Source organism: Sylvia atricapilla, chromosome 19 (genome assembly GCF_009819655.1).
Source record: "Sylvia atricapilla isolate bSylAtr1 chromosome 19, bSylAtr1.pri, whole genome shotgun sequence".
Classification (NCBI taxonomy): Eukaryota; Metazoa; Chordata; class Aves; order Passeriformes; family Sylviidae; genus Sylvia; species Sylvia atricapilla.
The window spans coordinates 8706438-8734316 of NC_089158.1; the positions used below are offsets into that span (position 1 = coordinate 8706438).

At 44.1% G+C, this 27879-nt stretch overlaps 1 protein-coding gene across 5 annotated transcripts; it reads left to right on the top strand.

Moving 5' to 3' along the window:
• The first annotated feature begins 512 nt into the window (after nucleotides 1-512).
• Nucleotides 513-27700, top strand: SEC16A (SEC16 homolog A, endoplasmic reticulum export factor). 5 transcript variants are annotated; one of them, XM_066332896.1, is made up of 32 exons: nucleotides 519-621; nucleotides 4643-7185; nucleotides 7924-8433; nucleotides 9000-9139; nucleotides 11480-11565; nucleotides 12270-12399; nucleotides 13523-13721; nucleotides 14719-14896; nucleotides 15290-15432; nucleotides 15868-15929; nucleotides 16145-16283; nucleotides 16544-16786; nucleotides 17021-17118; nucleotides 17654-17735; nucleotides 17878-17995; nucleotides 18218-18329; nucleotides 18557-18662; nucleotides 19115-19255; nucleotides 19345-19458; nucleotides 20022-20223; nucleotides 20426-20665; nucleotides 21348-21436; nucleotides 21830-21988; nucleotides 22231-22308; nucleotides 22534-22590; nucleotides 22776-22890; nucleotides 23195-23332; nucleotides 23411-23511; nucleotides 23884-23958; nucleotides 24573-24632; nucleotides 25528-25602; nucleotides 26015-27700. In XM_066332896.1, exons 2-32 carry the CDS (start codon nucleotides 4717-4719, stop codon nucleotides 26081-26083), a joined length of 6528 nt encoding a protein of 2175 aa, XP_066188993.1. In that variant the 5' UTR covers nucleotides 519-621; nucleotides 4643-4716; the 3' UTR covers nucleotides 26084-27700. The 5 variants fall into 5 exon arrangements, with proteins under 5 accessions (XP_066188990.1, XP_066188993.1, XP_066188989.1 ...); XM_066332893.1 differs by having other exon boundaries at nucleotides 513-621; nucleotides 4646-8433; XM_066332892.1 differs by having other exon boundaries at nucleotides 4643-8433.
• Nucleotides 27701-27879: the final 179 nt, after the last annotated feature.

The window sequence follows — 27879 nt, forward strand, 5'->3', positions numbered from 1 at the left end:
CGGGCAACCGGAACCTCCACGGAACCCGCACGGAGCCGCGCTCCACCGCTCCTACGAGGCAGACCGCGGCGGCACAGGGGAGGCACCGGGACGAGGAGCCGCGAACGGGGCTCGAACCCGCGACCTTAGAACCGCAGCCGCCCCAGCCGGGACTCGAACCCGGGACCTTGGAACCCGCAGCCGCCTCAGCCGGGACTCGAACCCGCGACCTTAGAACCGCAGCCGCCCCAGCCGGGACTCGAACCCGGGACCTTGGAACCCGCAGCCGCCCCAGCCAGGACTCGAACCCGGGACCTTGGAACCCGCAGCCGCCCCAGCCGGGACTCGAACCCGGGACCTTAGAACCGCAGCCGCCCCAGCCGGGACTCGAACCCGGGACCTTGGAACCCGCAGCCGCCCCAGCCGGGACTCGAACCCGCGGCCCGTCCCGGAGCCCAACAGCAACGCCGCCGGGTGCGCGCGCCGCCGTGACGTCATCGCGCGCCGCGCCGTGACACGTCGGCGGCGGCGGCGGAACCCCGAGCCGGATGTGCCAAGATGGCGGCGGCCGGTGCTGGGGCCGTGAGAGGCGGCAGCGCCCGCGCCCGCTGCTGAGGGGCCTCGGCCGGCGGGGGCTGCCAGGTACCGCGGGGCGCGCCCGGAGGGAAGGCCGCGGGTCCCGGGTGGGCTGCGTGAGGAGCGCCGGGCCTGAGGCGCGGGCGCCGGTGTCCCCGGTGCCCACCCCGCCGTGCCTCAGCCTGGGCCTCGGGGCTGTCGCAGCGCGGGGAGCCGGCGGGTGCCGCAGCCCCGGGCTCGGCCCCCGGGCCCGGCTGAGGCGGGCTGTGGTGCCGCAAGGAGGGGCGAAGGCGCTGCCGCAGTCGCGGGGCTGCGCTGCCCGAGGGTTTTCCCGCAGGATTTGGGGTCGCTGTGGATGGTTTCGAGTGGGGCGGTGGGACGGGGACACTGTGCGGGGGTCCGAAGGTTGTTCCGTGGGGTGCGGGAGGGAGGAGGCTCCGTGAGATATTCGCTATCACCTATCCCCTTTGACAGCACACGGCGCTGGTCCCGGGTCAGGGTTGTTTTTCCCAGCTGTCAGGTGCCACAGGTCCGTGCAACTGGTGCTGACTCAGGAGCGCGGCTGCCCGAGAGCGTCGGGACCTGCCGAGGAGAGGAACTGGTGGTCGGGCTCCTTTCGGAATAAACGGGAAGGCTTTGTGCTGCTTCTGTGCTTGTGATTCCCAAAGAGCTGTTTTCATGGAGTCACAGGCTGGTTTGGGTCGGAAAGGAGCTTAAAAATAATCAAATTCCACCCCCTGCCATGGGCAGGGACACCTTCCTCTATCCCAGGTTGCTCCAAGCCCTGTCCAGCCTGGCCTTGGACACTGCAGGGATCCAGGGACAGCCACAGCTTCTCTGGGCACCCTGTGCCGGGGTCTCCCCACCTCTCACAGTGAAGGATTTCTTCCTGAGACCACATTAAAGTTGCCCTGTGCCTGTTTAAAGCCATCCCTCCTTGTCCTACTGCTACATTTTAACAGGATGATATTTGTAGCTCGTGTTGCTGTTTAGGAAAAGCCCGGTAGGAATCTGGCAGGGCCAGGAATGGTGTAGAATGTGTTCAATCTGTCACCCACATGTGTGCAGATGTGCAGCTGTCGGCATAAGATAAAGCTGAAAAGTAGTTGCTGATTTTAAAGCTGCAAATCTCATTTTCCAGCTGTTCCTGTATTTGAGATTGCAGTGGGTTGTGAGGGCTTTTTATCACTTTGTTCTCACTTGAAATCTGTGTATTTGAGGACATTATTTATTGTTTGGTTTATGTGTGAGCATGAGAGTTAATGTTAGTCCTCTATAACCTGCTTCATGGGCATAGTTATTCTAGTTAAGAGTAATTTATTTAAATAGGTTTAAATTAATTGCCCCCGAAGAAGTAATTTCTTTAGAGATGAAGCTGTATAGAGCTCATCAGGTGAAATTGATTTTATGGCCTGGTCTAGAGGGTTTTAATCTTTTTTAATCTTTGGCAATGTTTTTTTGGTATGCCTGGAAACACTTTGTGTAGTTGTTCCTCCTGGTGACTCATGTTTTGCAGGCTGCTCTGCTTTATCAATTAATAAACCAGCTGAAAGTTAAGAATTTCCAAACTAGATAGAGCAGAGATAAATTGCTCTTAAGTCATGTAATTATTTCTAAATTCCTTAAAATCAGCATTTCTGTTAATCCTGGACGAGGCACAAGGGAGGGTCAGTAGCACTGAGTTATCTTCTGTTTAAATTACTTGACATGGACACGTTCATTTTATTTGGACTCAGTTCCTCAAATCTTGCTTGCTTTTACTACTGTGTGCAGTCTGTTAATATTAACTTTGCTTCTGAGGAAGCTGATCGCTCATATTGAACCTGTCATGCACCATCAAAAAATGGAAAGGCAAGTTCTGCCTTAAAGTAGGACTTTACACTTATTTTTGTTAGTAATTACTGGTACCAGCTGTTACAAAAATATGGCAAAGTATTAGTTTGGTTTGTTTTGTTTTGTTTTGTTTTTTAATAACACACTGCAAGGAGTAAAGTTCACATTCGACATTTGGAAGTGGGTATTTAAGTTTGATTTTGTGCTCATCTGTGTTTCAGAAACAACTTTCCTATGAAAAACAGAGCTATTTAGTAGATACCAATATTTTGTTTGAAGTTTGTGCTTTCCAGGACATAAATGGCAGATGGTTGAATTAATTTTTTTCCTCCCCAAGCCAAAGTGTTTTGCATAAACCCATGCATTTATTTGGAGGGGAGAGAGAAGGTTTTAAAATCAGGTTAATGCAACAAAGAACATGATGGAGAAGAAATGGGGATGCCCAGAACAGCCAGAGGTTCCTTCAGCTTGTAGGAATTGGGATGGGTGTTTAGGCAGGGTTTCTTGGAAACGTGCTTGGCAGCAAGGCTGGTAAGCATGGCCAGCTGGAAAACCTTCACCTCAGGACTGTAACAGGAGAAAAGATTGCAAAGTCCTGAAACCTTTCTGTAAGTTTTTTTTTTTTAAAAAAAACCCCTTTTTTCATTTCCTTGATGGAATTCAGCAGCTGTGCTTTAAGAAGAATGGTGAAGGCACATGCAAATAATGCATGAAGCTGATGGAGCTCTAATGCTTCTGTTGAAATCTGGTTTGTGTTGTCCTTCCCATTTAATAAAACACAAATTTACGGAGTCTTAACTCTAGAGATGGCTGTGGAATATATGGATATAGGGGAGAAATTGAGAGTCTCTGTTAACTCAAGAGAGACCTGGATTATCCACAGGGCTGTTTTTCTTTAGAAGTTGTACTGATCTCCAGTAAAGTCTGTGTGCTGTGGTACTGTCAGTGTGCTTTCTATTGGAATTTTTTAGGTATAATCCTTTATGAAGTACATGTAGTATTTTTGATAAGAAGAAACCAGAAGTGTTTTCCTTTTGAACTTCTCTGTAGCTAGTAACTTTTGTCCTGATTACAAACATCTGACTTTTCTGGCTTCTCATTTTATTACATTTTATTTATTATGACAAGATGCTGAATCTCAGAAGAACTCCAAATAAGAATTGCACAGCTTTTTACTTTCATAAGCAGAAGTGCATCTGGTGTGGAGCAATTGCTGTGGATACTTCACTCTGTATATTGTAAACAATATTTATTGTGTGCTATGAGAAAAAAAAGATTATCACATCTTGCTAAGGCTTCACTGAGCTCTGCTGAACAAGTATTGATGAATTCCTCTGGTTTGTCAGCCTCCATCCTCCCTAGATTAAGAGGTGATAAAATGGAAAAAGACACCCTGATGAATTTACTGAACTTCCCATCTCTCAGATTCCTGGCTGGTATTGTTTGGATTACTTCTGAGCGTGTCCTTTCCACCCTGAAGTGCAGCTTCAGCCCTGATACTGTGCCCAAGTCCCACTGGTGTTAAAGTGAGAATGGGCATTGAGAATTTGGGAGGTGTTGATTGGTTTTCTGCCCTTATAAATGCAGTTTTCCTATGCAGAATTCATCTAGAAGAGAGAATATTTGTGATGAAAATGCAATTGCCTTTCTCAAAATAAATAGCAATACGGTGCCACGCCACGTTTTCTTGGTTAAACCAAAAGTGGACTGTTGAGGGTGATAAGATCTGATGGATTCCTTCTCGTGATGCTTCTCATCTCACCCGTGAAAAGGTCCATTCACATGGAGTGCCAGCACAGCAGGGCTGAAGATCATCTCTAACAGAATTAGAGTTAGATAATGACTTCTCAACTCTCCATAATTAAATCGAGCAGGGCATGGTTCCGCAGGCTCTGTTCCAGGCTGGTTGCTGTCCTGTCTGTGATGCATATTTTTGGGAGATGTAACAGTGGGGTACCACTGAAGGGTTTGACACTAGTACAGGTCTGAACTGTGCTTCATTAGTCTTACTTGGACATATTTAATAGGATTGTTAAATAATGTGCATTGATAACACACAGCCTTACACTTCATTAATGCCAGACTTGGGTTTAGAAACACAATGGAGCGTGTCAGTTCCTTATGCATTCTGAAGAAAAGGGAGATATTTTCCACTTCAAATTCTTCGAGCCATTTCGTTTCTAAAGTAAAAGTTACTTAAATGCTACACGTATTGTGTGAGAAAGGGAATTGACTTGTACCTGTGTTGTCTCAGCAGGGCAGAAGAAGAACTCTCTGTGCTGCCTCCGCGGGCGGTTTGTCGCCGTGTGACCCTGCCAGGAGGCCACCATGCAGCAGCCACCGCAGCCCGTCCCTCCGGGGGCGGCTCCTCCTCCTCCCGCCGGCGTGGCTCGGAACATGTACTGGAGGAACAGCCCGCTGAGCAAACGGGCAAACGCCGCGGCTGCGCCGGTGCAGCCCGTGACAGACCCGTTTGCCTTCGGCAAGCAAACCCCCCAGGGCTCCCCTTTGGATAATTCATCCAAGAGCAGCGCCCCGGCGTTCCCGCAGCCAGCCCTGGTGCATCCTCCGCCCGCCCGTCCCGGGGACAACCCTCATGGACCACACACGTCTCTGCCAGCTCCGGTGTCTCAGGCAGGGATAAGCAGCAGTACCTTTTCTAATGTTCCAGTTCCTCCTCAGTCCCTGGGGTACGTTATAAATAGTGCTGCAGAAGGGCATCCCAACGCTGATCTCGGACTCCGTGGGCCTGCAGTGCCCTTGCATTATAACCCAGGAGCAGCAGTGGAAAATTCTTTCAGTGTGCATCCTGGAATGGCGAACGCAGCGAACAGACCTGGGGCTCGGCAGGATGTTGGCAGAGATCCAAACGATGCACCTTCAGCACCCAACACGGCAGCACTCTTCCCACCACCTCCCCAGCAGCCTGGCTCCCAGTGGAGGCCTGTCCCAGGGAATCTGCAGTCTCCAGTTCGGAATTTTGTGCCCTATGCTGAGCCGTCTCCTCAGACTGACGTTCATAACATTTCTCAGCCTTCTGTCAGCACTTCTCACCCTCCTCCACACACAAATGTCCCGCAGGGTCCTGGGCACCAAGGCATTCCACAAAACATCGTGCAAGCGCCTTTATCCTCTGCTTGTGAGAAGAATGGCAAAAGTGGCCCTGCAAACAGCAGTCACCACGTGAACAGCGTCCAGCCTGGAAGTGTGTTCAGGCAGAACACAGAAATGACTAACCCCTGGTTAAGCCAGCCTTACCAGGAACAGTTTTACCCACAGCCACCGTTGCAAGATTCTGGTTTTGTCCTTCCCACAGCTCAGGAAAACAACCCCAAAAACCAGTCTCCAGCTATGTCTGAAACGTCAAATAGGTCTATTCCCACAGATCGAGATCCAGGAACTCTCTCCATGTTTTTCAAAGGCGATGAGACAGAAAATGAAGAAATACTTTCATCTGAAAAGAATTATGTAATGGAGAAGACAGAGTTTGATGCCTGTCAGCAAAATTCAGCCTCCCTGTATCACCAGCCTGTGCATCCTCAGCAGGTGGCAACCAATACTCTCTCTCAGGCACAGCTGGGTACAGGTTCAGCTGGTGAGATGGGACAGAAAGGAATGGATGTGCAGTACTTCCCTAAACTCATCGGCCATCAGGAGGCACAGGCTGCTAAGCACTCCCTGTTTGCTGGTGATGACAAGGCACAGATAGGTGACCCAGCTGCTGGGTCCCAGTACGAAAACGTGGAGAACCTGGAGGTCATTCAGAATCAGGAAGTGCTGCCCAGTGGACCACAGAACATCAGTGCTTCATCCCCTGCTGCTGGTCCTGATCCGTACAGGTACGGATCCTTCCCGGGTCAGGTGCTTCCAAAGAACGCTGCTGTGAGCCACGCTGAAGGAGGACCAAACCTGGAGGCACCTGATTCCTTACCTCACCCTGTGAGACCAGACAGTGTCTCTTCCAACTACAGCACCATCAGCCACAGGAGCACTTCCAGCTCAGCACGGCCCCCGGAGCAAGCCGGGACGTTTATCCAGCAGGAAATTGGGAAGCCTGAGGAGGAATCCTCTGCCAGCTTCTTCAAACAGATTGACTCCTCTCCTCTGGGAGGTGATTCAGGTGAACTGAACCTGAGCAAGAACTACCACAATCTATCCCAGCCTCCCACTCCGAGTCCTCCTAAGCCTACAGGAGTGTTTCAGACAAGTGCAAACAGTTCTTTTGAGCCTGTGAGGTCTCATGGAGTTGGTATAAAACCTGCAGAGATTGACCAAGCAAAGATGGTGGTTGAATTAAGAGAGAACCACTCCAACCAAAAGAATATCAAGAAGAACACAGCAGTGCCTGCTGCATCCCCTGGCAATCTTGAACAGCCACCAGATAATCTGGAAACAATTTACATGCCTCAGGTACACCCAGGGCCTCTTGCAGGCGCTGGGGAAGCTGGAAATACGCTGCACTCTGGAGCTGTTGTGGAAAATATACAATCAGTGTCTGAGAGACGGTCCTCAACCAGAGCTCAGGGAGCAGTTAAGAAGTGTGATAGCCCAGCAACAACTTTATGGGCTCACAATGAGCTACCAAATTTTGGGGGAAATGTTCTCCTAGCTCCTGCTGCTCCTGCAGTGTATGTACCTGCCAAACAGACTGTGGAAGTCATTCAGCCACCAGAAGAAGGCCTGTCTAATCAGCAGCCATGTAAACCAGGGACTATTGCAGTGCAGGATGGAAATATAACTTTTGAAAATCTTGAGAATCCTCCCAAAATGGGAGAAGAGGAAGCACTTCAGTCTCAGGCAAGTTCTGGTTATGCAAGTTTATTGTCTTCTCCACCTACAGAGTCTTTGCAAAATCAGCCTATCCTGATTGCTCAGCCTAATCAAAGCTATAACTTGGCTCAGCCAATTAATTTTTCTCTTTCTCTATCTAATCAGCTAAGCAACAATGAAAACAATCAGCCAATGAAGGACTCTGGAGTTGGGGACAAGCCTGTGATGGGTCCCCAAACTTCACATGCTGGTGGGGAAAACATGCCATTACCCGTGATGCAAGTTGGATCTCTCTTAGTTAATGCACTTCCAAATGCTAATCTGTTAAAACATAATTTATTGCAAAGTCCTGTTAATTCTTCTGATGCTGCTTGTAATCAGCCTGCAAACTTGCTTATGAAAACTCCTCTTAATTTGACTCCAGAAGGGCAAAAGAATGTTAATATGGAAGGCCTTGTTCCTGAATTTGCTAGCAAGCCAGGGTCTAACTCATCTGTTTCTCCTGGGACAAGTCTTCCCAGTACAAGTGCATGTGGCCCTGTTAATTCCATAGCACAGGCTAATAATTCTGCAAATCAATCAAGTGGCAAAGAAGCTGCTGGAGCGCTCGACTTCACGGTGTCGCGGACGTTGGAGAAAAGCAGCACAAGTAATTCTGTCCAGGTGCACAATCAGTCACCCTCTGGTGCTCCAGTCCAACAGGCAGCCAGTGGTGCTGGTCAGGTGCGCCCTGAGGTGCCTGACAAGCAACATTTCTACCAACAGGTGACAAAAGATGTGCAGCACCAAGCTGTAGCAGAGCGAGCTGCACAGGGAGCCCTGCCACCCCAACCACAAATGCAAGCAGCTCCAATGCAGCCACCAACATCTGGGCAGTCCTCAGCTCCTCCAGACTCCCAGGTTTCCACAGGGGCCAAAGCCATGCAGCAGGGGGAGAACCAGGGGCTGGGTAACCGTGCCCAGCCTGGAGGGCCACAAGAGGCAGGTTCAGCCCAGCCAAGGTACGACCAGACGAGCCCCGGGAAGCAGCCGGTGTCAGAACAGCCTCCAGGTGCTCCAGCTGCCACAGCCCCTCCTGCCACCACTGCTCAGGCAGTCCCACCCAACGGGCAGCAAGACCTGCAGCGTCCACCCCCTCCTCAGACCCCTCAGGAAGCCTTTGGTCCTCCCCAGAACCCTTACTACTACTACAGACATCCTTACGAAGCTTACCAGGCCCCATATCCACCACCTTATCCTCCAGACCCCAGGACAGCAGCTCACCTTTATTACATGGTAAGTTTTTATTTTTCCCCATCTTTCCCCCGTTGTATCTATTATTAATTCTCTTTTTTGAGTTATTTAAATGGTCGTGTCATGATCGACATTCAGCAGAGCATTCATGTTAAGTGTTTAAGGGTAGGGAAAATCCAGAGAGCAGGAGGAAAACTCACACTACTAAGATTGTGGAAACTTAAAGTAGTTGCTGATACCAATTCCAGTTGGCACAGATGTCAGCTCATAGCAATTTGTTTGGTTCTTTGGACAAAGTTGGCAGATGTAACTGGCTTGACTGTCCAGGTGCTCAGACTTGGTTCCTCTCTGCCTCCTGAATTATTGATGGTTTAGTAGAGAGGGTGAAGTGCCTTTAGTCCAGACATAACAGGTTTTTTTTCCTTAAGTTTATGATATTAACGACTTCACTATAACTTCTGCCACAAAAAGTAATGAAAGCTGAACTGTACTTTATGAACCTGCATCTCTTCACATGTCCCCGCTGTGGTGCAAATAGTGACATTTTTTGGTTGGAACTGTTGATTTTGGAGGTGTGAAGCATCTTTCCCTTGGCTGTGCTTTTGCAGGAGGACAGCTACGGGCAGTACGACCCCCGGTACCGGCACTACGACAGCTCTGCCTACATGGAGCCTGGCAGTTACCGCTACCCCGAGCCCGAACGGCCCAGCTCCAGGGCCAGCCACTGCTCTGAGAGACCTTCCTCCAGGTGTGTCATCCCTCAGCTGAGAGAGATTTGGATACCCCAAAGCAGGGAGTGCAGTGGTGCCTGTTGGAGTTTCACAGCATAAAGTGCAGGGAGGAATTCTAAACCTCTTTGTGTGCTGCCCTAGGGACAGACGGTATCAAATGCCGTGTGTGGAAAGGATACAATTCCCCAGGCTTTTCTCTTGTTTGTTATTCCTTTCATTCAGGCCTTTGGGGGTTGTTGGTGGTTCTGCCAGGCAGGAAGTCACTGTGATAGCCTCAGTGCTGGTGTTTGCTGTGAAAGAGCAGTGCAGGCCATGGGGTTATTAATCAATACTCATTTATTTTCTGCCTTGCACTTAGGTAGGGGCCCCTCGTTCTGTTAATGAATGGCACTTTTGCACATTGGCTGGGATTTGCCTTGCAAGCACCATGGATACACAGTGGCTCAGGTGCTCAGGAGAGAGTGGTGAGTCAGGTGACAACATCCTGGTGCTGTGTCAGGTCCATTTGTGTGACAATTTCCTCAGTTGTGGATCAGCTTTCCTCACAAAGCTCCCAGACTGTGGTCAGGGTGGCAGAGGTGCTGTGTGGGCATGTCCCACCCACTCATTTCACTGCAGGTTTTCATTGGGGAAACTTTAAAAGCCTTGATCTGTTTGATTAATACAAAATAAAGGCATTTGAGAGAGGGGAACAATGTGTTCAGATGCTGCTTGAAAATGTTAAAAATAAAAGCAGGATTAAATCAAGCAAGAAGCAGCAAGTTACCTGGAAGAGATTGCTGCTTTCTGGTGATAATTGTGTAAGTTATTTGTATGAGCTTCAAATCAATAACAAAATGTTACTGTTGTTACTTGCTGAGGCATTTGCAGTTTCCAACAGAAAAACTCCTGTTACCTGTCTGGAAATGATTAAACCCCTTGTAATGTTTGTCTGTTGTTGGTAGTTCACTCATGGAGCAGTGATCAAATTACAAGCATAACACTTTTTTTTACTATTTCCAGAAGGTTATAGATGTATTTTGGTCTTGAGGAGAAGGAAACAGTGGCTGTAGGTCTGTGTGATAACTTTTACCATTTTCTTAAATGAATTTAAGTGTGCTGTGAGCTCTTGAAATGAGATGATAACCTCTAGTAGCACTTCCTGGTGTGTCCTCTCCTGAGGTACTATTTTTAGAAGGGGTTGAAGTTTCTGTACGTGGCAGTGGGCAGATCAAAGCCTGGTAGAAGTGGCTGTGTCAGGGCTGGTGTGTGAGTGCCAGAGCCATCAGACAAGGACTGTGGTGTGGAGCTGCAGGGCAGCAGAGCTGTGTGTGTGTGTGAAACTGCCCTCAACGTGCACTGCTGGTGATGCAGCTCTGGAAACTCTGCTTGGAGAAAGGAATAGGATCTCTCTGGAGGAGCCTGGGGAGACTGGCTGGGTGGCTAAACCTGATCTGATAAGATCAGACCTCCTCCTCTGCAGAGTGAGTGCTGTGTTAGCACACTTCCCACACTCCTGGACTCGCTGGGCCACTTTGCAGTTTGCACTCTCAGTTGTAGGACCAGTTGTAGGGAAAGGTGGAAGTTTCCATCACTCCACACTGGCATTAAATATCTTCAGGTGCTGTGTGTGTGCACAGGTGTGTTTGTGAGGTTAATGCACCTGTGTAGGTACAAACATACATGGATGTATACATAGATTTACATTTACGTGCATGCACATGCATGTAGACACTGCGTTTTTAATCTAAAATTCATCCTCTGGCTTTTTTCAGACATTCTAGGATGATGACCTGAAAATGTGTGTAAAGTCTCATGATATTTCAAATACTGACCATATCTTTCTTTTTTCATCAGAAGAAATCATATTTTTCTATACACTGACTCTTACTTTGCTGTGTTGGTTTTAGCCAGGTTTTTGTCCTTATTTGGACAATCAGCTCTGTAAATGAGTGTTTTCTTCATTGTAAGCTGGATATTAAAACACTGTTAAATTTGGAGGAGCTATTATTTCTTAATGAATTGTTAAATTATTGACTTCTCTGTTGAGAAAGTTCAAAGGATGCTAATTATAGCAGCAGTTTTTGTGATTAATTGTCTGTAAGTAATTAAACTTAGCACCAAAGCAGTTTATAAAGCCACTAAATTATTGTATGCTAAGGGCTATCAGCTTTTGATGGCACACAACAATTTAGTGGTATATTGGGTTGTAAAGTCTTAATTTTATGATTCCTTGGTTTCTTGGAAATGCATTATTGTAACTATGAAACTCTGTCTAATCAATCGTGGCATAGAGTTTTTCCTACCTCCTGCTGAATTTAGGAGAGCTTAAGGAGGAATAACAACTTTTTTTATACTTGTGTGCTTCCTGTTTTCAGGCAAGGGTACCCAGAAGATTACTATGGAAAAAGTGGATGGAGTGATTATTATTCAGGCTATTACCCAAACTCCTATGATTATGGAGGTAAGGTGTCCAAAAGAGCTCTGATTATTTTTTTTCCATAGATTTTCCTCACTTCAGCCTTGAGTTTGCCTTTCCTTTGTGCAAACACTCCATTGTTAGGGTGCAGAACAGTTTTGTTCCACGTGTTGCCTTTCACTGGGGTGTGTCTTTGGTGTGTGACCTGAAGGCAAACCCGTCAAGTGAATTTTAGGCGGGTGTAAACAGAAGTTGACTCACAACTGGCTTTTGGTTTTGTCCATCATTATCTGAGTGCTCACTGAGACATGCTGGCGTTGGGAGTGTGGAGGTAATTGCTTGTGTAGTGCCTGGGAGGGTTTTAAGCAACATCTGTCCACATCCTGAGATGTTTGGCTTGGCACTCTGCACACTGATCACAGAGATTCTGTGAATGTCGTGTGAACAAACACTAGGATTGAGTTTTAAAGATGTTAGAGAAGATCTGATGGCAAACACTGACCCCCCCCCAAGAGTAACTAACTATAACAGCTATATTTCTCTGAAAGGTGTGAAATTGGTTTTTAAACTTTTTTTAAAACTAAAAAGGCATGGACATATTTATGCAGCTTTGAGAACCTTGCTTTGGTTTTGCTCTGTGCTTCAGGACCGAACCAGCTTGTAATTAAAGAGAAAGGAGTAGAAAAATGACTATAGGCAAAAATTACCAATGTCTGAACCATTTTTTTTTTTTTTTTTCTTTTCCAAAGATCCAAGTCGCTGGGAACGATACCCATATGACCCCAGGTACAGAGACCCGAGAAGTTATGACCAGAGGTACTGGTATGATGCTGAACACAACCCTTACCAGAAGAGAGAAGCATATCCATATGGCAGCAGGTTTGTCCAGTCTATCCATGTTCTCCCAGTGCTCTTTCCAGAGCTGGGGCAGCAGATCCTCTGGAGCAGACTATTAAAATGCAGTGTTACTGTTTCACAGCGTTGCTGGTTCTTTCTGTAGCTTTAACATAGGTCGTTGAGGGAAACCACATGAGCTGTTACATCACTCTGAGAGAAGGATTGAAGGTAGCAGCACTGGTTTTTAGACCAGTTGAGCACTGTGTGGGTTTTTAGAACACACTCTGAGTATGATATTGGTCTTGATCTTGAATTGTTGTTGTTAAGGCAGACACGACATGTAGAGTGACATGACAGAATCTCTTTATTATGGCAGCATGCTTTTATACAGTCTTTACAAACCTCGAGGGTAACTTCTAATTGGTTAATAGCTTTTTTGTTAATGATTCTATTGGTTAGTAAAAGGTATTTTACTTGTCTGTCAAATCTATCTATTCTTGGATCGTTTACATATTTTCTTTACTGATTCTCATGGGACAGATCCCTTGTTATTACAGATGCACTTATTTTTCACCCTCAGAACAGATTGTTGTATTAAAGGAACATCTCATTCTTAATATAGCTTCGTATGTGCACTTACAAACTACTTGTTAGCAGCACTTAAGAAATGACAGGCCAGGTTTTTACCCTATTCCTACATCAAATAACCTGAATGAACTCTGTGAAGGAATGTCAGTTTGTTTACTGTAACAACAACTTCAGTGTAGGCAGTGATTTAAGAGCCCTTCTGTGTCACTAGAGGGACACGAAAAGATCACACAGCTAAGTTGTGAGATGAAAAAAGAAGGAGATTTATTTTGGTCTGGAGTGTAAATAGGGTTTGGACTTTGACCAGTGATTGGGAGATGAGGTTGACACCTTTCTGACCCCACTGGTCAAACCAGAAGTCCATCAATTTGTCCTTCCCTCCTGGAAAGGAATGTATTATTTACCAAACATCAGTCTTTGTTGATGTAACAAGCCTGAGAACTCCAGTACAGAAACCTAAAAACATCAGAAGGCTGAAAAAAAATCACTTCTGCACTGAGGTCCATTTTTCCTGACACTCCCCTCCCTCAGTCCCATGTGTGTGTGTGAGCTGACTGCTGCTGTGTGTCTCCCCCAGGAGCGAGCGATACGAGGATAACTGGAGGTACGATCCCCGTTTCACCGGCAGCTTTGACGACGACTCGGAGCCTCACAGGGATCCCTACGGCGACGACTTCGACCGGCGCAGCGTCCACAGCGAGCACTCCGGCCACAGCCTGCGCAGCTCCCGCAGCGTCCACAGCCACCACAGCAGCTTCAGCTCCCGCTCCCAGCAGGTCAGTTCCAGCTGCACACAACACCCTGCCACTCGCTCCTTTAGGGGGGTGGGTGAAGCTTAGCACAGGTATAATGTGTTTTGGAATGTGGTTTTGAACTTTAATGTTTGTCGCGGTTGGCGAGAGAGCTTTAAGCGAAATCGGCGCTCAGCTGTGCGAGTTGCCACGCGCACAGAAATGGAAAATTTCCTCTGCCGAGTTCATTTGTGAGAATGTTGCCTTCCCTGTGCTTGGCTGTAGTGGACAGTGTGCCTTGGCTTTGTGTCGTGTCGTTTTTCTCATCACCAGCTTGGCTGTGTTACTGAACTTGGGGTGCATTAAAGGGCTAACTCCGTATTTGTATGATGTTATTTTGACTTGAAAAGCAAAAACCAAAGCTAACTGATCACTCATCCACTTACACCACAAATACAGATACCTGAAAACCTCAGAGAATATTTGGCTAATTTTTGAGATATGGTTTTTGCTCATGTAATGGGTCATTTTACCTGTAGCTGGTTCATCGTGTTTCTTGGAAGTTTAGGTACTTTTCCAGTCTGAATTCCAATTGATTTAGTAATGTTTGAAGTAGTACTGGAAATCATTCAGGCATTAATCCTTAGGCACCTGATGTTGTTTGGTATTCATTGGGATTTTTCAATTGGAATTTTCTGTATGTTACAGCAGAGGTGAACATTGATTCTGACCCACAGCTGTTGATAACAGAACTCGTGCTATAATCTTAACTTTTCACACGAGCACATAGAAATTCTGTTGTGAGAGAACTGAACATACTTGGACATGAACAGATCAAATGATGCTAAAAAACCCTGGGGGAGGAGACAAAAATCATTAATTACCTGCACAGGAGGGTCTCACATGGTGGCTCTCTGCAAGGCAGTGATGCAGTTAGCCTGGCTCACAAGAACAGAAGCTGTCAGGAAGGAATGCTCACAATTTTCAGCGCTGCTTGCTCAGTGTAACTCCCAGCTAACCCTGACTAATCTGATCTGCCTAGAGCCAGCTCTACAGGAGCAATCACGATCTAACAGGCAATGCCTACGAAACTCCTGCACAGGCAGTGTCTCTCCATGCTGAGTATCCCTATGGAGCCTATGATCCCAGCTTTGATGGACAGCAGCCTTTCACAGACTATGGCTACCCTGCTGAAACAGGCTGGTCAGCTGTGGAGCAAGGTATGGACACGCTGGGGGATGTGGGAATTGTGCTACAGAGACAAAACACTTTTTCTGGAAAAGCTTTTCCAAAGCGTTTGATGTGTGTTTAGCTCTTTGAAGATGTGTTATGTGTTTGTACAGAGATGGCAGGAATGTGTCTGATACAATCAAAGCTTCTGGATTTTAAAGTTCTGGAGTCCAGTTTTGTTCTAGCTGTTGCAAATCTTCAGGTTTTGGGACTTTGGGATTATAAAGGAACTGATGTTTTTCTTACAAAATTAGGCCAAATTCAGTGACAGGGTGTTTTCCACTAACACTGCAGGATTATTGAATTGAGTAAATACATCAGCAAGTTTACTTAGTTGCAGGACAGGTTACATGTTCTTATTTTGTCTTTTCTCCCCATTTCAGCACCTTTAAGGCCCTCAACACCTGAGAAATTTTCAGTGCCTCATATCTGTGCGAGGTTTGGGCCTGGAGGCTTCTTGATAAAAGCACTCCCAAACCTGCCTTCTGAGGGTCAGCCAGCTCTGGTTGAAATCCACAGCATGGAGGTAAAGTTTAAAAGGAAAAATGGGAAGTGATGGAATAAAGGCCTTTCTTTTGGAAGGGGAGTTGGGGACTTGAATCTATAACTTCCTGATTACTCTTTTTTTTTTTAATGTCAATGCATGTATCTTTATCTGTTTGGGCTGTAATCTTAAGTAAAACAGTAAATTTGAAAGTTCCTTTCCTCTGAGAAATGACTTAGTCATGATGAGATCATCCAGCTCCTTATAATTTTGCTCAGGGTGAGGTACAGAGTAACTTGCATGTAAAGTAGATTTCATAATTTGCCAGAATTGTGCAGGTTGTCACAAAGTTGCCCTTTATATTTTGCTTAAGAGGCTTGATTACACAATGGGATATGTTCAGCTCTGGGGGTTTTATCAGTAAAAAGCAAAACTTAGATTTACAAGAATTTCTTATGGATTATATTTGTGTTTTAGACTATGTTACAACATTCTCCAGAGCAAGAAGAGATGAGAGCCTTTCCTGGTCCTCTTGCAAAGTATGTTCCTACAGTTTTTAGAAATAATTTTTGTACATTCAGAAATTATTTCTTCGTTGCAAATTATAGGATTTAAACTGACTTAAAATATTTGTGGCTTTTCAACTGCTTAAATAATACATGAGCTTTAAATTAATTCCTCAGACTAATCACAAATAATGACCTGAATGTTTACATTTGTCTCATTAAAAACTTTTCTCTTTTTTTTTTTTCAGGGATGAGACCCATAAAGTGGATGTTATTAATTTTGCACAAAGTAAAGCTGCACAGTGCTTTAAGAATGAAAATTTAATTGACAAGGAATCTGCAAGTCTTCTTTGGGACTTTATTGTACTGTTGTGCAGGCAGAATGGGGTATGTCTCACTGCTTGAGTTCTTATCTGTCCTGAGGTATTTTGTACACAAATAGTTTTTGTGCAAAGGTCAGGAATATGTGTTATAGTCAGTGATCTTGAAATGTGTCACAGACTGAAGGAGTGTGTAAACTGGGAATTCATCTCAGCTGCTCACAGGTGCTGATATTCACATGTGGCTGTTGAAGTGGCAAATACAATGCAGGCAGTGTTGAAATAACAGATTTTTCAATTTTTTTTGTTTTCCCTCCACACACACAGACTGTTGTGGGAACAGACCTGGCTGAACTTCTGCTCCGAGATCATAAAACAGTGTGGCTTCCTGGGAAATCCCCTAATGAGGCAAATTTGATTGATTTCACTAATGAGGCTTTGGAACAAGTGGAAGAGGAATCTGGTGAAGCCCAGCTCTCATTTCTCACTGATAATCTTGTAACCACAGTTGACAGTTTTGAGAAGGAGACTGAGAGATTCAGGGAGTTGCTGCTTTATGGCCGTAAGAAAGTGAGTGCCTGTGCTGCTGCTTATTTTTGTAACTTTTGTAGTAATATTTCGTGGCACTGTATTACACTGAAACAGAAATCTATACCCTACAGTTCATAATCCAAAGCATAATTATGTGTTAGCTTTTATCTACACAAACATATTTTGATTTGATCACAAATTACTACTGTAAAACTGGCCTTTGCGAGTTATATGTGAAGCTATTCCCAGGAAACTAATTTGTGTCTTTATTAGGATGCTTTGGAGTCTGCCATGAAGCATGGTTTGTGGGGTCATGCTCTGCTCCTTGCCAGCAAAATGGACAACAGGACACATGCAAGAGTGATGACCAGGTACTGAGTTGCTTTTTGATTAGTGAAATTTGGCTGCCTGTTCTCCTAAAGAGTGGAGAATGTCAAAATCATGGATTATCCACAGTAGTTCATGCAAGATTTATGCTTTAATTTTATTTGTGCATTTATTTATCTGTTGTTACTTTTTATTCTGGGGTCTTCTGGCTATAAGTTTAAACCTGAGACATTGTTCTCTGCCACCTGATCCATTTAAGGAGTATTTGAACAATGTCATCTGTGACATTGTTCAAATGTCACAGAAAAAGCTGCAATTTTGTTAAAGTCAGCTGGCTTGGGGAGAATCCAGAGGTTTTTCCTAGTTTGGATGACTGATGTTAGAGTGACAGAACCAGTTCACTGGGAATGTTTTACTCGTGAACATTATCCAGTGGGTTATTTCCTCTTCAGTGCAGTATTTTCACACAGCACTTCCTTCTCTTGAGCTAGGTTAGATTAATTGCCACTGAGAGCTGAAGTACATTTTAACTGCTTACCCCACGTTTGTGTTCTGTTTTTCTCTGCAATGTCTCTGTAGATTTGCCAACAGTCTCCCAATTAATGACCCTCTGCAGACTGTTTACCAGCTCATGTCTGGAAGGATGCCAGCTGCATCCACGGTAAGATTCACTGGGAGTAGTGGAGTTCCCAACAGAAATCTTTTCCCAGAATGTCAGAGAAGTTGTTTTGATCCTTTTTAGGTTGAAACACCCATGCAGATCTCCAGTCACTGATTTGACCTCGTAATTCTTCTAATTTTAGTGCTGTGGAGATGAGAAATGGGGAGACTGGAGGCCTCATCTAGCAATGGTGTTATCCAACTTGACCAATAACGTGGACTTGGAATCCAGGACCATTGCTACCATGGGAGACACTCTTGGTAACTCTTGGGGAAATGAACAGGGTGATGACTGAAGGAAAAGCTTTGATTGCTCAGCCTATTTTTTTTTTAAAAACAGGCAATTTCTTTATAAAATATCAAGTGGAGCAGTTTATATGGGCTTCCCTCTATTGTGAAGGCATTTGAGTGCAAAGCCAAACAATACAGGACACTGAATGTGCCACTGAAATATCCTGACCTCTGTCCTTTATTTCTCTGCAGCTTCTAAAGGCCTGCTGGATGCTGCTCATTTTTGTTACCTTATGGCCCAAGTTGGGTTTGGAGTTTACACAAGGAAGACAACAAAGCTTGTCCTAATTGGATCAAATCACAGGTTTGGCTTTTTTTTTTTTAACACAACTTTCTCAATGCAAAAATGAAAGTTTGAAGGACTGAATTCCACTGTTCCACTCATCCTCACTAGCTGGTTTTGAGATAACTATTTGATGTCCTGCCTTGTAGAAGCTGTTGCTATTTTGTGTCTAACAGAGCTATGTGTCTGACATTGACAGATCTGTGTTTATTGTCAGCTCAAGTAATATTTTTTTCTGTTTGAAACAGCTTGCCATTTTTAAAGTTTGCCACCAATGAAGCCATTCAAAGAACAGAAGCCTATGAATATGCACAGTCACTAGGAAGTCAGCCTGGCTGCTTGCCCAATTTCCAGGTGAGGAGCTATTCTTGTTTTGGTTTGGTTTCTGTTTTGGCAGATTTCATGCTTTTAATCTCTCGTGTGCTCTACTCAGTCTGACAAATACTTTCTCTCTTATAGCATAAAATATTCGTGGATAGTAGTACCCTATAGCTGTTTTCCTGTTGTCATTTCATTTTCATTTTTTTCATCTCTACATCCTGAACTTTTGAATTTTAACTTTACAAATTGTAATTCTGTGTTCAAAAAGAAAAATCCAGCAGAATTTGCTAGCACTATCTGTCAATAAATAGACAACTTCCACTGGATGCATTAGGTGGAAGAGGAGAATTGAATGTTTTTGCCTTTAATTTTAGATGTGATGATGAGCTATCTGAGCTTTCAGCTGAAATGTCAGCCTGCCTTTTATTTGTTACCACCCAGAGTGTTGTGACCACTTGGTTTCTTTGTCCTGCTTGCCTCCCCAGGTTTTCAAGTTCATCTATGCCTGTCGGCTGGCTGAGATGGGCCTTGCTGCCCAGGCTTTCCACTACTGTGAGGTGATTTCCAGAACTGTCCTCAAAGATCCACATTACTATTCCCCTGTGCTGATTGGGCAGCTAATCCAGGTAACATGAGGAAGAATGAAGTGTTTGTGGCTGGATGTTGTAGGTGGGAAGCTGATGAACTCATATTTTGCAATGCTCCCTCTCCTCAGATGTCATCCCAGCTGCGCCTGTTTGACCCTCAGATAAAAGAGAAACCAGAACAGGAATCTTTTATTGAACCCTCCTGGTTAGTGACACTTCGACATGTGGATGGACAGATCAAGGTGTGTGCTTTTCAGCATGAATGATTCCCTTTAAAGGATTAGTGTAAATGCAGTTATTAAAATGGGGTTTTAAATCACAGAAACAAGAGAAGTGACCTTATATATTCATGTCCTCAATTGCAAACGTTATGGTGTAAACCAAGTGAATTTACCACACTTTAGTGCCCTGAGATTCAATACAGAATAACTAAAGTTAAATGAGGCAGGGTTTTGTCAGTACCATAATGCAAAGAGAATTGCAAGACTCATTAGGTTGCAGTGGTAAGGGGATCTGCTTGCCATAAAAATATCTTGCGTGGATTGATGTTGCTAGATTATAACAGAGTGGAAATTATGATCATTAATAAATAAATTATAATAAATAACAATTATAATTATTAAATAAACCCTTTAAATTATTGGTTGATCTTGGCTTACAAATAGCTGACAACTCAGGGGTTTTTGTTTGACTGAACACTAAAAAACTGTTTTCGCACCTGAGATTTCTTTTGCTCTGTGTTCCCTTGGTTATGGACTGAATGTCTGGTACAGATCAGTTAATAATATCTTGTTTTTCCCTACAGGAGGGTGCAATAGCCTATACCACAGACAGATCCACTCCTCCTCCCTATGAATGCAGCACTCCCAGCTCTGAACTGGACCGTGCCAGTCAGTGTGATGGGGGAGGTGGCCGTGACGTGGGGCCAGGTGCTGAAAATCCCTTGCTGGCATCCTTGTTACCCAATATGGCTCAACAGATGCAGAGCGTGCAGCTGATGCCTTCAGGTTGGTGTTTCATATCCTTTTATGACAGAGAGAAAACAAAGGTTTTGGGTTTCTGATACAAGAAACCGCTTAAGAGGCTGGTTGGAACAGGGAGGTTTCACTTCTGCATTGTATCTTTCATAGGGTAAAAGGTTCACACTGGAATTTCTTTTTAATTATGACTCTTAACTTTGTTTTGTTGGGTTTTTTTTTCATGCTGCAGTACCTCAGGCTGTCCTTGATGGCTCAGCTGCCATGATTCCTCCTGGTGACCAGGGAAGTGTCCCCTTCTACCCAGTGGCTCCTCAGCCTCTTGGCCCAGGACCTGGCTTTCCACCTCAAGGATTTTCAAATCCCTATGGAACTGAACCATCCCCACTATATTTAGGGTCAACACTACCCCCAGGAGGGCCACCACAAGAAATGGAACCACAGCCAGAAGAGCAGAAAAACCCGGAAACAGGTCTGGGATCTCAACAAACAGCTTTCCTTCCTTAGAAAGGGAGCAAAGTGTTTCAGGGAAAAATTCAAAATATCTCATTTATTATTTAAAAAATAGTCATGTTTTGGGTAATGAAACTTAAAAGCACCATGTAGTGGTATAGAAGCATCTGTAAAACTTGAAATATTCATCTTGCTTTTTTGGCTTAATGTAAAAGAGAGGTCAGACTCAGCAGATCATGATTTAGACCTTGACAGATAATCCCTGAGTGCAGTGAGATTGGCAGTTCTGTTTCCAAGGGATTTCCAAGGAATATCAGGGGTTTCTGCCCCTGGACATGAGTTTCTAGGACCCTGATAAGTTTTAACTGTGTGACAGCAGAGCCTGATACATGTGGAGGGAAGGAAACATAAGTTTGGCAGACTTTGAGATGTCAGGAACCTTTAACTGCTCCATCCCTTAGCCTGCTCTGGCCTGTGTTTAGAACAAACACAAACCCAGATAAGAGACAAAAAAAAAAAAAAAATCACAGCAATTGCAGCTCTCATTCTTTAAAAGACCCAATTCTCTCTAGCACAAAAACTCATAACTGGTGAAGACTTTTGCCTTAAAACTATTGCGGGGCTTGGGGGCTTTGGTGTTTATTGTTGGTTTTTTTGTTGCTGTGTGTCCCTGCTAACATAATCTTTTTTTTTTTTTTAAGGAATGCAGAGAATTGCCCCGGAGTCTCCTTCACAGAACTCCTTCCCTGAACAGAGAGAGGATGATTTCTATGGCAGAATGGCTAACATGGTATTGTTATTTCACACATTGCTTCAGCTGCATTGCAGCACAGTGCAAACACAAGAAGGTTTGGGGGCTCTGTATTGCTCTTCAGCAAGACTTGAAGCTTGGTTTTTAGAAGTCTCCAAAGAACCAGATCAAATCTCTTTGTGTGGAAGTTCTTGATAAAAAATTAATGCTGTGTCAGATATTTATCTACTTGTTTATTATGCATTTATGTCCTGCCTTTATATCCAACTAGGTACAAAGATAAAGATCCATCTTTTAGGTTTATTTTGTATGAACTTTTACATCTGTTCTGCTTATGGATTTTTCAAAGAAGGAGGGTTTTTAGCAAGGTGAAATGTGATCCATCACTGCAGCAGTGACAACTTTGTGCTTTCCTGTGCATTTGTCACCCAGGGCTATGGGCGAAGATCCCGAACAACCTCAGAGTCCTCTGCTCATTCCGTGGGACGAGAGAGATCCAACTCTGCAGCAAAGCAGCCCTCTCCTCCTCCCTCTGCTCCTGCAGGGAAAGAGACTAAGAAAGAAACAAAAAAGGAGGCAGCACCTAGAAAGGTAAACTTTCTTAGGAAGGTACCTACAACTGGAGGAGATTTGTTAGTAAATATGATAACTCCTGGTCCACAGTACTTCAGAAGTCCTGACTAAACTGTTTCTACTTAATAGTTGCAACTCTGGGCTCAGAGTTAAAGTCCCTAACAGAAAATGTGTTGTTGCATGAAATTTTGCTTTAACTTGCCTGTAAAGTGAGACAAGAGAAGGAGAGAATTAACTGAGTTCATTTAATTTGTTTTCAGACTGGTGGAACCTGGTTTCGCTGGCTGATGGGAAAAGGAAAGAATGAGGCTCACCTGCCAGATGACAAGAATAAATCAGTAAGGCCCCCAAAACCACAAAAACCTTTATACACTTGAATTTCTTCCTAATGTTCTCCTGGATGACAGATGAACATTGTTTTGATGAGCAAACAAATGATTGTAAAACTTTGAAGGTTATTCTTATTCTAAAACAAGCTTTTTTTTAAAAAATAGTTAGGTTATTTTAAACTTCTGTAGCAGCTTGCTTTGAGCTCTTTGATTTTGACTGTGATTTTCTTTTAGATTGTTTGGGATGAGCAGAAACAACGTTGGGTTAATCTGGATGAACCAGAAGAAGAGGTAAAAATCTGAGTCCTCTTGATTTCTCCAAGTGGAAAACAAATATCTGTACTTTGCATACAATTTTCTTTAATCTGTTATTGTCTGTTAAGAGAGCTGCTTTTTACTGAATTTGGATTAAAATGTGCAATATCAGTCAGTGATGTGATTTGATTTATTTTTTTTTTTTTTTTGTCTCCCTGCAGAGTAAACCTCCTCCACCACCTCCAACAGGATTTCCTAAAGCTGCTCAGGCTGCTGCTCCCCCTGGGCCTGGAGGCCCACCTGGTGCTTCTGTCAATGTGTTCTCCAGGAGAGCAGGTAACAGCCAGCACAGGTATTTAAAGACTTTCCCCTCCATAAAATATGAATGCAGAAGTTCTGACTTTCCCAGGGTTGTTTGGGAATATTTGGCAGCTCAGGAGAGCTGTGACTGTTGCTGGCTTTGCTCTTGCCCAGCTCCTGCACTGCTGTCACAGTATCGTGACTTGGGTATTACTGTTTGTATCCTTGGAATGTTATTTCCTGATCCTGAAAGATTCCTTATCCAGCAAACTGTTCAAAGTAGACACAGGCATGATAAACACAAGGATTATTTCTGTTTTTCTGCATGTTTCTGGTTTAGCTGGAAGCAGAGCCCGTTATGTGGATGTCCTGAATCCAGGAGGAACCAAGGCAAGTGGTGCTGTCCCTGCACCATCAGACCTGTTTGCCCCCCTGGCACCAATGCCCATTCCTGCCAACGTGTTTGTTCCAAACTCAGGTGTGTGGATAGGATTGTGGGGAGGTTTTATGGCTGTTCATGGGGGCTGTGTTTGGCTAAATCCTATTTCCTCTGTAGTTCCAGGGGAATCCCAGCCCATGGAAGGGAGTGGAGCAGCAGAGCACACACCAGCTGCAAACCAAACCAACACAGACCCTGCTGCAGCTGTGGAGCCAGAGGTGAGTTTGAAGGAAAAGTCTTGCAGACAGAACCCAAAGTACTGATTCAAACCCCCCCAAGATTCTGAGCAGCAGTTTCACAGCCACAGTACATAAAGCACAATGTTCTTGTAGGGTTTGTGGTTTGACGTTTTACTGAAAGAACAGGAGAAAAGAAATGCAAGTGAAAATGGAAGTGGGGGATTGCATTTCCTAATTTGACAGGGCTGCAGCTTCCATGGGTGCAGGAAAGGGACAAAGAACATGGGAAGAGTCTTACTCTCCATCTTACACCTGCCTGATGTGCTGTGACATTGTTCTGGGATCTCTAAGGGAAATGTGGAATAACCTCGTAGTAATGATGATAAACACAAGTGCCTTGTTTTTCTTCAGTACTTAAACCCTGCAGCCCTTCCTCCTGGATCTGGACTTCATGTTCCTAACCCTGATGGCTCCCAGTCAGGCGAGGTAAGGCTTGATGCAAAGTATTTAATTAATGACTTTTTACAGTTAATTGTAGTGGTCTTACAGTGGGCCATCTAAAACAACAAGTAACTATTCAGTTGCTGATAAGTTGCCAAGATGTGATATGACTGCCTCCAGAATTATACAGAAAAGACTTCTAAGCCCATGTGAGAAGTTCAGCCTCCATGCCCTACATTTTGTGATCTCCTTTTCCTACATAAGTACTTTTAAAAGCCTTTTTCAGAGTAAAATGTCAGTAGCTGTTGAAGAGTCTCTTCTTGCCTCCATGCATGCAATATAATTTCACTAATATGAAGTGCAAGACACAAGAAGAACGAGTTGCTGTGTGCCAGGCAGAGTAACATGACCTTTGTTCCTACTAAATGTTTTCTATACCTACATAATTCCGTGCTTTAAGAAGTCCTTTTGATTTAAACTAACTTCTGGCTTTACATTTGTTTTTGTTTTGTTTTGTTTTTTAACTTGAAGTTGGTTTAACCTTTGGCAGTGAGACTTTGACAATGAAATAAAACAACTGAAAGCTTGGGGCAGTGACATGCATGACGACTTTTTTTATTTGTGTTTTTTTGTATTTGTGTGTTCTTGCTGTTTTGTAGCTTTCGCGCTCTAGTTCAATGAGTTCATTATCACGTGAAGTAAGCCAGCATTTTAATCAGGTACATGTGGCTGGCCATTCTCATTTATGTTAACTTATTTACTTTCCCCCTCTCCCCTCTTTATTTTGCATTTGCTCAAATACTAATGCTACTTTTAGCCATTTCCCCCTCATTTCACAGAAATATCATTAAAAGTAGATCATGATGTAGTGTTCCTTTTTATACTCAAACAGGGTCTTCACTTTTGTGTATTTATGAGGGTGCATGTAATCCAAGCATGCTTTTCATTTATGTTCCTAAGAGATTCACATAATTTCATCATCTTTTTGCTGGGATACTAAAGAAATCAGTTGATTTTAAACAAAAAGAAAAAAAAACTAAACTAAAACCTTCCCATGAAACCAAACAAACGTCTTAAAAAGACTCAATACAAGCAAAACTTGGTCATTCTGCTGCTGCCAGTCTCAAACTGGTAATAAACCACCTGCAAAAGTCCCTGTAGGAATGAAAGGAATGCTTCATCTCTGCTGGAAGTTCCAGAGCTGTGGTGTCACCACAGAGGGGTGACACAAACCCGTCTGATATTTCTTAGTCAAGCAAAACCTGACATAGAATGTTTATTCGGGGGCAAGTGCTGAGGTGTACTAACAAAGGCAGAAGGTACTAATTGAGTGGAGTTGCACTGGTGTCCTGTGTTGGTTTTGCATGCTTTGGACCTGCTATTTGCAGTTGATGCATGTGACATTGTTTGGCCAAATCCTACATTAAGCCAGCCCCGTTCTAGATCTGGATGCAAACTGTACCAGCACTCTGGAGTTGTTCCAATAAGGCTGCGCTCTTCATGTTGTTGGCATTATTCTGTGAATATTTGCTCTGTAAAACTTGGCAGACCACGTTTGAGAGGCACTGGAATGTCTCTCTGCCCTTGTCTAATTTCAGTGTTCTCTCTTCCCAGCCTGCCACTGTTCCACCCTCGGGGGCACCTTCAGCAGGAGCAGTACCGTTCTACAACCCCTCTCAATTTGCACAAGTGAGTGGAAGCCTCATCTTTCCTTATCCTTATTATCCATCATTTCCCAGAGAAGCTGTGGTTGCCCCATCCCTGGAAGTGTCCAAGGCCAGGCTGGACATGGTTCAGAGCAGTTTGGGATAGTGGAAGGTGTCCCTGCCCATGGCAGAGGGTGGAATGGGATGAGCTTTAAAGTCCCTTCCAACCCAAATCAGTCTGATTCTATGCTTTGAACAAAACATGATTTTGTGCTTTACCAGCTTAATCTGAGTTGTTGCACACAGAGTGTTAAATGTACACAAAGATCAATCTGGCACCTATTCAATTTAACAAGTTTTCATTCAGAATTTTATTCCTGATTTTTTTTTTCAATTTTGTCTCCAGCGTTGACACTTTTAGAGAACATTTTGTTTATTCCTGTTCTTTTTTTTAGTCTCCTGCAGCCACTGGAAGTTCAAGACTGGGAAGAATTGGACAGAGGAAGTATCCAACATTGAAGTAGAACACAATGGCTTTGTATTTGGAGTCCTTGCTCATGTTCTGAGTATGCAAAGAACTATTCAGCCTTATGGCACGTGGTGTCAGCTGCAGTTGACATGACAGAAGTCTCATGATGGGTGATCTCTTTCATGCTTGCACCTCATCTACGCAAACCATTACCAAACATGAAATATATGTAACTTTTCCTTTTCAAAACCTGGCTAGAAATAGCTTTGCTGTGATAAAGAATAGACACAAGAGAGGAAATAGTTGCTGTCTGTTACAAAACCTGTTTGTAAATTGCATAGGCAATTTATTCCTTAAGTTTATTTTAGACCTTACTAGCGTGACCTTCCGAGACATAGTTTCAGGGATTCCTTAATTTCTGAAGGATGCTCCCCTCCCAGCAGGGGTTAAAAAAAAAAAGAAGCAAACCATGTCCACATTGTAAGATAACACTGTGGCCTTAAGAGGACCATGCACAATCGTGATGCTTTCAGCCAGAGTGTGGAACCAGAGATGTTCCCCTGGGAGAGGCTCCCCCAGGAGCTGCCTCGTGCTGGTTTGGTTTTTGGGAGGCGGGAGGGGGCCACAGCTCATCCAAATAAATCGACCTATATTGAATGAAAACTGTGACTGTAATCTAATCCTGATTTGATTTGGATCTTTCCTAGTCTGTATGTAGTTTGTGGTTTTAGACTACCTGTAAAGCCAAGTGTATAGTGGGAAGGAGCTCTGTATCATAGCCAACGCTGTTCTCTTGACCAGTGAGTGTTTGTTTAAGTGCAATACGGTTACTTTGCTTTCTCTCAAACTGCTGGCACTCTGCAGCTGGGGGGTAACAGCTTGAAAGTTGTTTATTTTTTTCCTTTTGGGAGTGCCAGAATCAGTGTAATAATCCGTTCTTGAATCTCCCTTTACTAAAATAACCAAGGTCTTAAATAGCTAACGGCTAAATTTCGTACTAAAAGTAGATGGATTAGACCTCTGCGGATGGACTTTAAAATCTTTAGTTTTAATATAGGAAATCTTGAAAACCATGGTATGCAGCGTTTATATTCACTGAAGAATCTGAATTATCTGCAAAGAGAGAAATAAACTTTAAATATTTATTTAATCATTAGGCCATATTTTATTTAGAACTTGCCACCAAACTATTTGATTTTACTTGAATTTCTGCCCAGGAGTAGAAGTAATATGAATGTGAAATTGCCAGTATTTGTCCCCAAATGTTGTGTTTGGTTTCTTTTTTTTTTTTTTTTTTTTTTCTTTTCCTGAATAACACCACTTTTCTAAGATTGTGATAGCCTTATGTATGTCCCAAAAGGTTTGTATGCAGCCCAAGTAAAACACTATTTGGGGGGATTAGAAACCTTTGTGTGCTGGTCCATTCTCAATTCCAGACATGGACAGCAGCAGTCAGTGTGGTTTACTTTTCTATAATTGAAACCTAATCAGACACTTGGCTTTCCTCTAGTCCAGCCAGGCTGCTGATTATTTTCTCCTTTCAGTAGAGACTGCCAAACAACTTCATTCAAGGAGGCTCCCTCTGAGCTGGGAGTGGCTGTCTTTCCTAAGTGTAAGATTTGACACTGTAAATTCTTAAATAAAATATTTTGCGCTCTGGAGCACTTTCACACTTTACTTTCTTCTTGTGGTTATTGCTTTAGTGAGAGGGGTGGAGGAACCTTTCTGGTTTGTGTGGGAATGATCTGTGTCAGGAAAGGCAGCCTGAAATGTTTGGAAGAGCTTCATTGGAGCAGGTTTAGATGCGGTATTGGGAAGAAAAAATTCCCTATGAGAGTAAAGAGGCTCTGG

Bases quoted from the DNA above. Each gene is read 5' to 3' on its own strand.
- SEC16A (XM_066332893.1), top strand. From the start codon at position 4,717: ATGCAGCAGCCACCGCAGCCCGTCCCTCCGGGGGCGGCTCCTCCTCCT. The intron at 9,140-11,479 runs GTGTGTCATCCC...TCCTGTTTTCAG, and splicing joins TCTGAGAGACCTTCCTCCAG to GCAAGGGTACCCAGAAGATT. The intron at 13,722-14,718 runs GTCAGTTCCAGC...TGATCTGCCTAG, and splicing joins TCAGCTCCCGCTCCCAGCAG to AGCCAGCTCTACAGGAGCAA.